The sequence below is a fragment of the Aptenodytes forsteri genome, unplaced genomic scaffold (assembly GCF_000699145.1).
Source record: "Aptenodytes forsteri isolate BGI_AS27 unplaced genomic scaffold, ASM69914v1 Scaffold80, whole genome shotgun sequence".
NCBI lineage: Eukaryota > Metazoa > Chordata > Aves > Sphenisciformes > Spheniscidae > Aptenodytes > Aptenodytes forsteri.
In genome coordinates this window covers 2,199,417-2,213,231 of record NW_008795026.1, presented here as the reverse complement: position 1 = coordinate 2,213,231, position 13,815 = coordinate 2,199,417, and the positions used below count along the sequence as shown (strand labels likewise).

The following is a 13,815-nucleotide window of genomic DNA, read 5'->3' as shown; positions in this document are numbered from 1 at the left end:
AGCATGAAAGGCTTCCAAAACTATTCTGTCCTGAAATGGCTTGCCCACACACTTATTCCTGTTGTTCCCATCTCAGTATTATGGGTTGGAAGACTGGTCCACATGGCTAACCCTCCAAAAAGTTGGATTTCAACAGCATTGAGATCAATGTCCAAAGCTCTCAATGGTTTTACCGCATATTAATTCTGTCCCTTCAGAAAGTGCAAAGATTGGGGCAGAGAGACGTTATGGAAAACATTTCCTACAATCACTTGTTATTCTGCTGTCCACCTATGTGGATAATGAGCTGGTTAAGCAGGAATTCAATTTTTTCCTGTTTTATATAGCACTGATTAGAAGCTTAACATTTAATTTACAAATACGAAATAAATCAGCGAGCTCTCATGCCCGACTCCACAGCATCCACCACACTGTGCCTTTTCGCTCCCTTCCCTATTGCTGCATGCTGCTCTTATGCACCAGCAATCTGTTCAGCTGGCTGGCAAAGCCGCAGTCGGGAACAGCAGTCTACTTAGCAGCTTTTCTGGGGCTTTCTGAGCTCCCCACACAGATACCGCTTGCACATTCTGCCCGTTGCTTCTAATGCCCTCTGCCCACTCCTGTAGCTGAGCACACACGATCCCACATGCACACTATCCAACCATCCCCGTTCCTTCATTACGGCTCTTTTTGGGGGGAGAAAGTGATCCAGAATCAGCTGCTAGGTCTTTACAATCTCATTAACAGGATCTGTAGAAAGAGGCAGCCAGGCAAGGTTACAGAGTACATGGCCTTACACGTTCCCACACCTTTCCTTATGCTAAGTGCTCCACTATTTCTAGGGATTTTGGTCTCTCCAGCCTCATGCCCCATAGACAAGACTTTAAACTACAGATTGAAAGTCATTAGTCACTTGGCATTTACTGTATATTGCCATTTGCCTTGTCAAAGGGATTTGTGAACACAGTGCTCACACAGAGGCAGTACAAAATTAAGTGGTATTGTTCATTGTATTTAGAAAACAAGAAAACTGAGGCAGAGGAAAATTAAGGGTAAGATTAGGAAGCCGGGTTCATATTTGTATGTTTGAATAAGAACTGGTGCCTAAGGACATCTGAGGAACTGATCCTGTGGGGCAAATTCATCCCATCCAATTTACCCACCTGAAGATATGTTCATGTGGTTTTTAAGTCTCCTCTCGTAAAGGGCAAAGAGACTGGCACTTCCAGAGGGTGATTTATTTTAGACATCTACCGTAGGATGAGATGAACTAGCTTCTGCAACTTCTTTGTTACCCAGTGGTTTGTGCAAAACATTCCAGTGAAGGCAGTGATGGAACTGATACACAAGTTCTTTCTTCCTATATCCCATACTAATGTCAGGGCGCATGGTTTCATGACACAGAGACAAGAATCATAGAATCATAGAATCATAGAATCATTGAGGTTGGAAAAGACCTCTAAGATCATCGAGTCCAACCGTCGACCCAACACCACCATGCCCACTAAACCATGTCCCTAAGTGCCTCATCTACTCGTCTTTTAAATACTTCCAGGGATGGGGACTCAGCCACTTCCCTGGGCAGCCTGGTCCAATGTTTCACCACTCTTTCAGTAAAGACATTTTTCCTTACATCCAATCTAAACCTCCCCTGGCGCAACTTGAGGCCATTTCCTCTCGTCCTATCGCTTGTTACTTGGGAGAAGAGACCGACCCCCACCTCGCTACAACCTCCTTTCAGGTAGTTGTAGAGAGCGATGAGGTCTCCCCTCAGCCTCCTTTTCTGCAGGCTAAACAACCCCAGTTCCCTCAGCCGCTCCTCATAAGACTTGTTCTCCAGACCCCTCACCAGCCTTCTCAAGAAGACCCAGTGAATCATGCCTGGAGATCACGGGAGAATACCAGTGAGGTCCCATATGGAGAACATAAAGGCCATAGTACGTAGGGCTGGCTGAGGCAGGACTGATGTACAGATATGATCAATAACACGTAAGGGAAATTATGACTTTCTTCATTTCTTCCTCTTTCTTATCAAAGGCTGTGAAACTAGCAGTGGACTGAGGTCACCATAGCAACTGCTAGGCATCATCTAAACATTATGTGTATCCTTCCTATGAGGCTGGCTGTCACAGGAGCATCCATCAGAGTGCGAGATCAATGCAAATACTGTTGAAGGGTCTTCTAGCTCTGAAGAGGGCAGGGGTCATATTTCAGAGAAAAGCAAATGTTTTTCAAACAAGAAACACAGAAAATAAGAACCATTGTCCAATGAAGATTATCAGTTATGAAATAAGTCCCAGAGAAGCAAGCATATTAAATCACTTGCTTAAAGGCAGGAATGAATGTGTGCCCACCACACCTAAAATCTTGCAATCAACTGGAACTCCTTTCTCAGTTATTTGAGTCAAGAGGAAAAACAAGAATAGAGCAAAGACTGCTAGTAAATGTTGAAGCATCTGCCCATGTTGCACCTACAGTGATACTTCAATGTATTACCTTTTGCTGTCCAAGTGTTCTCCAAACTACTCAGAAGCTCTCAGCATGTTCCATCATTGCATGCTCACCAGGGAAGCATGATTTTTTTATTTTCCAAGGCCAAATTAGCTTTCAGATCATATTGACAAGGGTCTTGAGCTGCGTTACAGCTTTCCCCTGGCCTCTGCAGGATGTCATCGTGCAAAGGACCAAGGGCTTGATCTTTAGTTGAAATGCTCTTGGTCATATTGTATGGTTGAGTATCAGAGGCACAGAGTCTTATGTCCCCACAATTTGGAGGGAAAGGTCATAAAATGTCCTTTTCCTGTAAAAAGCATCTATGAGGCCTTAACTACTGGATTGGAAATGTAGGTACAGTTACTATTCTTTGACGGCAATATTTTCCTCCCATTTCCCTCTGCATTGCAGATAAGACTTTGTGATACTGTGATCGAGGAGGCACGCTTAATTACAGCTTGTCCTCCTCGCTTTGGAAAAGCTGAAGTAATCCCATGGCTTTACTGCCTGTGGAAAGCCTAGGGATGAAAACCAGCAGGAAAGGACTTGTTATCTAGTAAGCACTATTATCTTGGTTATTGGCAAGACTTACTATTTTTCACATCAACACTTGGTAGGTCTCTTGTTCCCTTTCTTTATGCCACAATTCTTTCTAGGACTTGCTGAACACTAAGCAACAATAACACATATGCAATCTGCAGACAGCTTTGAAAGCTGTCCAAAACCTTAAGCTGGTATATATATAAAAAACCAGATACCTTTGCATTGAACTCGCTCCTGAATGCTACATAGCATCTTATATAAAGTGAAGGATGAAACTAAGGTATGCGCAAAGTCCTGGTTGCTTCAAAGACTAATTAAGCTCTGATGGCTCATTATTATTACCATCATGAAAATGCTATGGGATGGGTCATGTCTGTTTTTCAGAGACTTTGTTCCGGTGTTTTTCTTCCCTTGGTTTTCATGCAGGATGTTGAAATACACGCCAGGGGTGAGAGGTACTTGAATAGAAATCTAGACCTTTGCATTGATCTTTTGCCTTGCCTATTTGACAGGCAAATGCAATTTCCAATTTCAGTCTGCTGCAATGCTGACCTTAATTTCAGCTAGTAGCAAAGAAAACCTGTTTCTCCTACTTCAGTAGAAAATAAGTGCACCATCTTCCAGAGACATTTTGTTGTTTAGAAGGCCCCTGATCTTTAACAGTCACCTTTTCTTTCTGCCTATATCAAAAAATATCAATACATAACCGAAACTAACAGAAACTGTAACTTGCAAATATTTTCAACAGCTTTCACCTTGGGAAGACAATGATTGTTATTGTCTTTTCACCCACTTTGGGAGATATGTTTTCACAGTGGTACATAGTCAGCACTTAAAGACTTTACCAGGGCTATTTCCCCAGAAATGACACAGAAGGACTTTCCACATATGGACATGTAGTATCACTTCCCCTCTCATTAACTCCTCTCTTGTCATCTTATTCTGTTTGATTAGAGTTAACATCTAAACTCAGAAAGGAGAAAAAAGCCACAGATGGCTTCCCAAATCCAATTAACCCTGCATTCATAAATCCTGTTGTCCACCCATGATATCTCTAGTGCAGAATATATGAGGCTTGGTGTCCTTACAATAAAGTACTTGAGTGTCTCCCAGTGTTTTTAACGGGAACAGTAATAGACTGTTTTCAATTTCTTGTTCTCTGGGACAATAAAGCTTCTTGGCTGAGCACTGAAGTCATATAACTTCCAGAGTAACAGTAAGCCAAATACTTTTGTTCAAAAATGTGAGCATAGGATATAATTCCCTCTTAAACTCCATAATACCTGGATACATTCTTTATTCTACTGGATTTTAATTAGGACCCCTTAATCTTGGTATCAACATAGGATGCGGTTTATGTCTTTGGTAAAAATTATGTGCATTTTCTCTGTCTTACATAGTAAACCACGCTTTGTAGTAATGCTCTTTTGGGTGTAGCAGGGAGTGCCCTAGACTGAGCACTAGATAAACATTCTGAATTGCTGGAAGATTCAGTAAGAGCTAATCATATTTATTATTTGGATTTGTGAATGAAAGAATTTTCTCAATGTGGAGCATATGGCAATGCTCAGAAACTGCCTGTTATCATTTGTATTAGTTTTTACTGCAAATCAAAGACCTAAAAATATGCTCCTTTCTGATCTGGCTATTGGGTTTCTTTCAATGGTCTGTTTGAGTAATGTGGTTTTATAGGTTCCAGAATATCTCAGCTGTGCAGGGCAAAGAAAGAAAAACACAGACTTGGGTTCTGTAGATTTCCACTGCCAGGCAGTATCACCTCTGTCTGGAAAAAAAAAGAGAAAAAGAACAAAACAGAGAAAAATGTCCAGCTGGGAGCGCAGATCACTATGTTGGGGTCATCTCTAGGTCTTGCTATGTCATACTGAAATGCAACATGACAGCTTGACACACATTTTTTTTTTTTCTTCTTTTGCAAAGACACCTTCGAATGCTTTAAATATACCCCGTTCTAGAGCGGTTGTCTCTGAAGTCGGTACTGGGAAGGTACTGGAGAAAGCATAATATACAACAGCGACATCATGCAAGTTATAGCTCCCAGTAAAAATAAAATTGTGCATTGATGGATATCAATCAAAGAAATGGATGTTAAAGAGGAAAAGAAATTAATATTTAGGAACCCTCTATTTAGGAGGGTTCCTTAATGTTTAGGAAAGTCACTGTAAATCCTTAGCCTACTAGATTAGAAAAGACTCAGGAGCTAGTATGTTTTTTTAATGTGGAGAGATTTTGAGAACGATCTTTTTGTTCACAGTCTGCATCTCAAAGGAAATGAAAAATTCTGGTGATTCTGGAGGAGCAGAGAGGTGAAATGAAATTTTACAAGCAAGGGTCACCAACCACACAGCATGGGATTTAACACTAGGCTTTCTGTATGACGTTGACAGCAGTTCAAATGTTACTCCTCAGTTCAATTGCAGTGAAGGTTAGAGCAGAGTATATTTTCAAATTAAAACTAGCAATAGCTGGTATTTTTAGCTAAATCCATAGTTAATTTTTCAGCAAAGCATCTCTCCAGATGACAGTTTAGTTGGTTAATTTTTATTTTGTAGTCTCTTTTTTTTTTTTCTTCCATTTTATTGCATATAGAAATCAGACATCCAAGTCTAGGCAGCCAAATTCCTTTCTGAAATTCATAAAACAAACAGCCTCCTCCAGTGACTTCATTCATCTCAAGATATACATTTGAGAAAGGTCAGAGCAAACATCTTCTACAAGTACCCATTGCTTTCCATTTACTGAACCAGAAATCCATGTGATCAGTTCAGATTTACACATACAACTTTTAGATATCCAAAGCCGAGTAACTCCTACCCCTCTTTAAGGTTAACACATCATACGGTTTGCCTGTTGTTATACAAGCAGTTGTACCTACAAGTACTTCAGTGCTTCATAGGGCAAACTTTTTAAAAGTATAATTTAAAGTTATTGCTACTGTTTGTAAAAATGATTTATGGTCATATAAAAATTTTGCTGTATTAAGAATGAATATGCTAACAGCATATTCCTAATAGCAGTCCGAGGATACTATAACAATCTATAAAATGTGATTAGCTGTGTCTTAGAAACATTTTAGTTACCTAATAACCCTTTATTTAAGGAACCATCATAAAATGTGACTTTTTTCATTAAGCCCTCATTGAAATAAATATACTTGGCTAATTAAAATTAGCAGCAATGATAGTGAAAACTCATGTTGATTCACCCAGGAGAGTGATTATGGATGTAGATATTTCCACCTTGGGGTCACTAGTGCAAATCCAGCTGGATCTGTAGAGAATTCGAACTACTCCAGATTAAATGTTTGTTTGTTTATCTAATGAATTATGAATCTTGGTTTTGTTCCTAGTGAACAGATGTCCAAAAACCCCTCAAACCCAACACTACAAGAGGTAACAGCTGTCATTTTTGTTAGTGATCCTGTAAAGAGAGAAAGAAAGCAGGACATATGTTTAGGCTGGACTGACTACCCCTCCCCTAGGGTCATGCTATCACCCTGCTGCAGGTCAAATGTAAAGTACAGTATGCGAACAGGTCTGGAAATCCTAGGCAAACAATTTAAAAATATTATTTCAGGACTTTATTTTATATAGCTCTAGTTATAGTAGAGCTTTTAATTTTATTTTATTTTTTTTATTTTTCTAAAATGTATGTTATTTTTTATTTAAAAAAATAAAATAGTCTTTTCCACTAACAGGTAACAGGTTAGTTAAGCACTGGAATAGATCGTATTGAGCTAACCTTGTCTTTGAGGAGGGAGATGGGTTAGATGATTTCTCAAGAGCCCTCTTAGCCTTAATTACTTCAGAAATGATTGCACCATGGAAAAGAAATTTCATCAGTAAAAGTGAAAAGGCACCGTATTTGTGTGGGATATAAATAGAAGCATCACAGACATCCCTTGAAACAAAGAATAGTTAAAAGGCCCATGGCAGAGGTGTGTGGACAGGTTGGCAGTGGGGGAGATTTCCTGTGCTGTAGATGTACATGGCACCAATCTCCGTAGTATCCAACTAGCAATATCTCTGAGCATCGTGTCCAAAACAGGCAGGGAGAGAGAGAAAAGTGTAATGTTATGTTACCATGTGTTAGCACACTGTAGCTTAAGGGTATGTAGGGGGTGTAGATTACAAGCCACCGAAAAGGAGGGGTCCTAATGGAAATTCAGACAGGCGCTGTATGAGCAGCAGGCTTCCTGCGGTTATATCAGAAGATAACAATATATCAGCCATCTGCTGATGCGCAATAAATAACATAAAAGTATTTTGCCTGCAGACTGCGAGCATCACTGATAACTGGATAGCGAAAACTTTTGGTTGAGTTTATGTCCTGCACGAAGGATGACCAGAATTGGTTTGACAATCAGGCTGAATGACAAGCAGTCAACAAAAATTGATTACAAAGTCATGGAGAATTGAAAAAAAAACAACAACCCACAAAAAAAAACCTGAAAGAGGGAAGAATATTTCCTTCCCCGTGCTGGATACAAACCCTACTGGATGCTGATGTGTTGTTTTTTCTATTATCACTAAACGTGGATGGCTCAGTAACTGCCACTGTACCCACTGAGTCAATACTGAACCAATATTACAGCAGTAAAGATTATGTTTAATTATACTGGCTAGAATTAAAGCACATAGAATTACAGTAGTAATTGTATTTTCATACTTGATAATTTAAAGAGGGACTTATCTTTCCCCATTCAAAAATTAGGTGCCTAGTTTAAGTGAATTGCCTGTAGTACTTGCTAGATAAAGAGAGGCATGATTCACCTCATGTCTCTTGGAATAACATAAATTGCCTTCTGTGGGTCTCTTTCTCTCCACCGACTACAGATGGAGTCTAGAGGACTTGTACAGAGAAAACGCTTGAGTTTCACATGGGTAAATTTAGATGAGGTAACGATCACCCTTAAATTCTTCTCCATTTCACAAGAGCACTGGCACTTGCTTCAATGTCTGGATGAGTTCAGATGGATGTATTTAAAGGTGAGGATTTCAGCATTCCTGGAGCTGTGTATGAAACACTTACTGTCTCCCACAAATTGTGCTCTGTGTGTGGCGATGCAAAGAAGGTGGATTTTGCACTCAAGCCTGTAAATGAATAATTCATTGGTAAAATAATCTTGGGGAAAAAGGATCCTGGGGGAAAATGATGAACTTGTTCCTCAATGGACAGTGCTAATTAAGTGATCTGCAGTAGCCTAGATGGGCGCTGGGAGATGGACAAAACTGTGTCAATTATCAGTAAAGGCTTGTTGTTAGTTAACACTGATGGGACGACTTAGTCTCCCAGTCATTCACCTTGGAAGATTGTTTCATGGAATCATAAAAGAAAAAAAAAAATAATTTCAAGAGAACATCTAATCAAACTATGTATCTGCTGTGAGCAACTTAATAGTTATTTCCTCCTGTCCACACACTCTCATTTTTACCTGGCAAATTTTCATGCATTTCCAAGGTTAAAAAAATCAAGAAAGGACATGGGGGTTTTTGTATCATGTAAACAGTAGCTTGCACAGAGCCTCTTCCCATTAAAAAGCACTAGGTAATATTAATAACTAGGTCAAATAGTATCACCACTACTAGGGTAGGTTCTCCTTTTAATAGCAACTCATTTGGGAGCAGCTGGGTTGTATAAGAATTCCAGCTGGGGTCTAATAGGGTTTGGTTACCAAGTATGGTGAGTGCATGGGACTTTTGGTCCAAGCCTAAAGTGGTAGCAGAAAGAGAGAAAAGAGAAAATGCACCAGCTTAGCTGACCATCTGCAGTATTTTTTGCAAGACAAGGGACAACTCTGTTAGGCAGCAATGCAGGCTGGAAGCAGAAACAGCCCAAATTTCCGATCTTTCATTTGCTTGCTTGGTTGCTGGTGCCAGCTGCAAGGGGCAGAAGGATGGTGATGTCCCATTTCTACAGACCCCAAAAAGGCATGATGGAGCTTCTGCATCTCTCCAGGAATCTTTAATTCCCACTGACTCTTCCCTGGACTCCCAAACTGGGGGCTCCTCACATTGGCTATCTCATGCCTATGTTCTCCTTAGACATGAGCAGAACCCAGCTCTGAGTTTTAGTTATCTTCTAAAATAGGTTTGAATTGTGATGATTAGTTATCCAAGACCCAAACACAGTTTCAGGTCTCACTGATTTCAGTGGAGGCCCAAGGGCATAACATCCCCTTTAGCAATAAGAGTTGGTGATATTTTCATGTTGTATAGTCTGTGAAGGCTTTTTTCACACATTCCCTGCCACCCCTACACACACACACACACACACCCCCTACACAGAAACATCCCGGTTTTCTACAGTATTTTTTTAAACTGAAGCCCAACTCCAGACCTCTGTAGAGTTTTTGATTTCCCTTTATACTGAGTATCTAAGTAAGGTTTTACACTCATGCTGGCCATGCAGCTTTACCAGACAGAAGCAAAGAACAAAGAGAAAATACTTTACCATCTTCAGAGATGATAAATCTGAACAGTGCAGGACACTTGACAAAGACAATTTCACCCACACTTGCAGGTTTCCAGCATGTAATATTGTCCCACATTCCTGGGCAACCTATAGAAGAGAAGGAGGGATAAAATATATTAGTGATGGAAATCCATTCCTTTCTTCACACTGTTATTATGGTTTTTAGTTGGTTCTTTCTTCTATCCATAAAACTGCGCTTGTTTAGAATAATAAACAGTATCAGTTTCTAATAAGCTTTCCCTGGAATAAAATAATTTTCATTCATAGGAATAGCATAAAATATGTAGTTGCATGGCACAATAATGACCAGGCTCTACCCTAGCAGAAGATGACATGTCTTAGTCCCAGTTAAATCAGTCCAACGTACATCAGAAACAAAATTTCCCTTGAGCGCGAAATCTACCACGACGTAGCTATCTTTTAGTATCATTTAGCTATCTTTCAGTATTGGTGAGTTAAATCTTTAGGCATCTTTGATTTAAATTCTATAAATTTCTGTTGGCTCTAGTCCTTGTCAAAGGTTGGGTACTGACACGTTTTGGAATTTGATCCAGGGAGATGACTGGAAACTGAAAAACAGATTCTGCTTCATCCTACAGCCGGTTTTGTGGCTATGTGAGGGAAGCTCACCTCTTTCATGTTGTTCATTGTCTTGAAAAAATATTGGAAGTAGAAATGTCCTCCATTAGTGAAGAACCATCGTAATATCATTCACTACCTTTACTGCAGTTTTTGTTATACAGAATATAAACTCACAATGTCAAAAGGATGATTTTGACCTCTAATGATTTCTTGCATAAGCTAAAGACAGGATCAGGCCTTTAACAACTGTTCAGAGGTTAGGCTTCAGGTAACAAGCTTTGAACTAAAGATCTGAGTGGTAACGAACCAACCTTCTGTTACATGCATGCATAGAGGAGGTGATGGGATTGTGGGTGGGAGTTGTGTTCTCTTAGGATATAGGAAAAATTCAGGTCCCATGTGCTATTGTAAATAAAATAAAGGAGCCCAGCTCCTGCTTCTTTCTGATCACTGTGTCAGAGACATGACAAACTACGACTGGCTTTCAAGAAGCATAAGCCCTCCTGTAATTCTGCAAACCACCATTTTACTAGCTCATAAACCTGAAAGACTTATCCAGTGTACAGAAAAACTCAGAGCAATCTCTCAAATTTCCTACTAATGTTTAAAAAAATGACTTAGTGAAGGAATCTCAAATGGGAATCATCTTCTACCTCAGCAGGAAAAGAAAGAAAAACTAAATCTGAATATCTCCACTACTTATTTGTATTTGATGTTGAGATCGAGCACATAACCTTATCAACTGTTAAAAGCCGCAACCTCCACGATTTTCTAAGTGGTTTTCCGCCGATATACTCTCTCTTTGACTATGTGCCAGGAAAAATGAGATCTTCGGTAAAAGCAGATAATACTTCAAAGTGTCATACTTTCAGCCTGGCACAAGTACAATATAATGAGGTTTGGGTGATCAGCTTGTAAAAACAGTGTGGGCTTTATCAGCTGTGGTGATAGTAACAGATTTCCATCAGTGCAGAATGTATGTGCGCAGGGCTGGACTTGGTGTATTTTTTCCATCAGCTTCAGTGGTGGGGAATCAAGCCCTATGTTTTCTCACAAAATATAAGTCGGATACTACCATGCACGGTGGATAGGGCAGTTCTGAGTGATACAGTGTTTGAAGAATTAGGTCAGTCTCAAACAACACTGTTATGATTTTATAATGAAGGCATATGATAAGGAGTTGATAATCATTCTTTCAAATTAAAGGATGCAGCATCAGATCACATCATGTAAATTAACAATCATATAAAATCCTAATCCTATTAGCTAAAAAACCCTCAGCTTTGCAAACCCACCAGAATACAATATTACTGCAAAAATGCTTGTTAATTCATCACAGGAGCTGGAAGAAAGGAATCCTTTGCATTTCCCTCTCCTCTCTCTTCCACTCCTACCCCAGGCTGTTTCCTTTGCCAGATGGGAATCTCATTGTATGAATACTGTGATTCACTAGAACAACTCCAAAAGGCTCAAAGACTGGGGTTTGAAAAGTTTTGTGATGCAATCAGAGTACTAAAGATGGAAATCAAGATCACATTGAGCACTGTTAGATTTTATTGTCTTTGATAGCTAGTGTTTGTCCACGCAGTAGGAACTGTATTTACCACGTAAATCTGAAGACATGTAGTAATAGGTTTATAGTTCTCTGATGTATGGCGCTCTGTACGAAAGTAAAGGCTATGCAAATATCCACGGTAATGAGACATTTGCTTACAAGAGGTGTTAGAGACAATCAAAGTGGCTAATGAGATCTTCTGAGAACCACCTGCTAGCCTTGCTCGCTTAAATTAAATGAGGTTGATAGGAATAGGGAAAGATTTCTTATTTCTTATTATTACTTCAACATCAGTTCTCTTCCAAACACTGGGATAGCAATAGATCCTGCAAACCAACCTAGAGAAATGCAAAGAAATCCTCATACTGCAGAAAAGAAAGTGTAGACACGGAATAAATATTTCATAGCACTGTGTTTCAAATTCAGTTATACCAGGTGGCTCTTTTTGTGGTAATACCATGCAGAGCTAAAAAATACCCGCATTTAAAAAGACATTATAAGTTCACTGTGCTAGAAAGCACTGATGTGCTGACATTAGAAGACAGGGATAGAGAAGCAGAGAGTCAAGTAATTTGCCTGAGTTACCAAAATAGATGAGTGACGGAGATGGGAAAGAATTCGTAACCAATGCGAATGTTCCCTGATCCTGCCTGGAAAAGCGTATTTGAAACAATTTATAAAAGCGAAAAAAGGGATGACAAAAAAAAAAAAAAAAGTAATAAAGGCCAGCGTGCACAAGCCCCTTATGTTTGTAAACCTTGATACAGCCAGCAGCTCCTGCTGGGTGAAATCTGCCCATGGAAATCAATGTGACTTGAGTGTGAAACTGCACAGCGGGGTTCTCCTCTAGCACTGGTGGTATGTCTCCGTTGCCGTGTGACGTAGGGATGCCCGAGCTAGCTTTGAAAGAGGTAGCTCAGACACTGCAAGCAGCAAGGCGCAGCTTCAAGTGGGCAAATTTTCCTGGTTCTTAGCATGTTGGAAGTCAGTAATAACAACAGCTAGTTTTAAAGAATAAGATATCATGTGGGCCAGAGTGAAAAGTGGTGGTCTTGCTAATGGATGGTCTTGAAAACAGGGCACCTTGCGGAAAGCACAAACTCTGCCTTCCCTGCTCACGACTGCACTGCAACCTGCAGGCTGAAATTCATGTTTGGTAAACTTTGTGGGATTCATCTCAGTTAACATCAGTGGTGTAAAGCTTGGTGTCTGTTCTTGGGTAACTACTTATGCCCTGTTCATAGCATGGGCAGAAGAGTGCTTCATCTCATTCAGCTAGTCACCTCCTCTTCGATGGGATGGATGATCCTTTGGGAGCCCCCATCCCTCGTCACTGAATTTTGAGGAAACACAAAGTAGTCATTCAACTACTGTATTATCATTATCATTATTTCAGGATTGGTTTAACTTCAGATGGCTAAGACTTACCCTTTTACCCTATTCAGCTAGGCAAAGTTTCCTCTGTAGCTCATGAAGAGAGACTTTCCAGATAGGGATAATCCCATTTCAAGGTGGCGGTGGTGGTGAATCACACTGTAAGCGTACTTCCATCTCTCCACCGACTAAACTCAGTTGAACGAGGCTAAGAACTAGCTTAGCCTAGACAGCTGTCTATTCAATGGCTGAAGCTGGTATTCCCCATAGGGTCTATGTGGTCTTTTGGAGCAGACATGAACCAATTCTGCCCTCAGAGCAGAGGGCTGACCAGTGGCTATGCAGCCTCTCTTAGCCACTTTCCAATCCTGAGCGAAGGAGTCCAGCTGAGGGCTGGGACATGTTACTGCAGGCTGTGAATGGTGCCAGCGTAGCTGTGCAGCTCCTGAGCAATTCAAACCACAGGCAAACCACAGCGGCTGCTTATGAAAAGCCACATGACCAATCCCTACATCTCTGTCTCAAGCTTCTTGTAAAAGTGAGATAAAACTTGTGTTTAGACTGTGTCATGGTTTAACCCCAGTCGGCAACTGAGCACCACCCAGCTGCTCGCTCACCCTCCCCCCCCGTGGGATGGGGGAGGGAATCGGAAGAGCAAAAGTGAGAAAACTTGTGGGTTGAGATAAGAACAGTTTAATACTTGAAATAATATAATAATAAGGATAATAATAATAATAATAATGATAAATTGTAATGGAAAGTAAAACAGAGAGAGAGAGAAAGAGACGGGGGAACCA

General features: G+C 40.3%; 1 protein-coding gene across 1 annotated transcript in view; it reads right to left on the bottom strand.

Annotated features, from left to right (window-relative positions):
- ADCYAP1R1 (ADCYAP receptor type I) overlaps positions 1-13,815 on the bottom strand; it is a 122,986-nt gene that overhangs the window by 49,498 nt on the left and 59,673 nt on the right. The window contains 1 exon segment of the mRNA XM_009275979.1: positions 9,487-9,594. Within this exon segment, the coding sequence (XP_009274254.1) occupies positions 9,487-9,594 (108 nt within the window).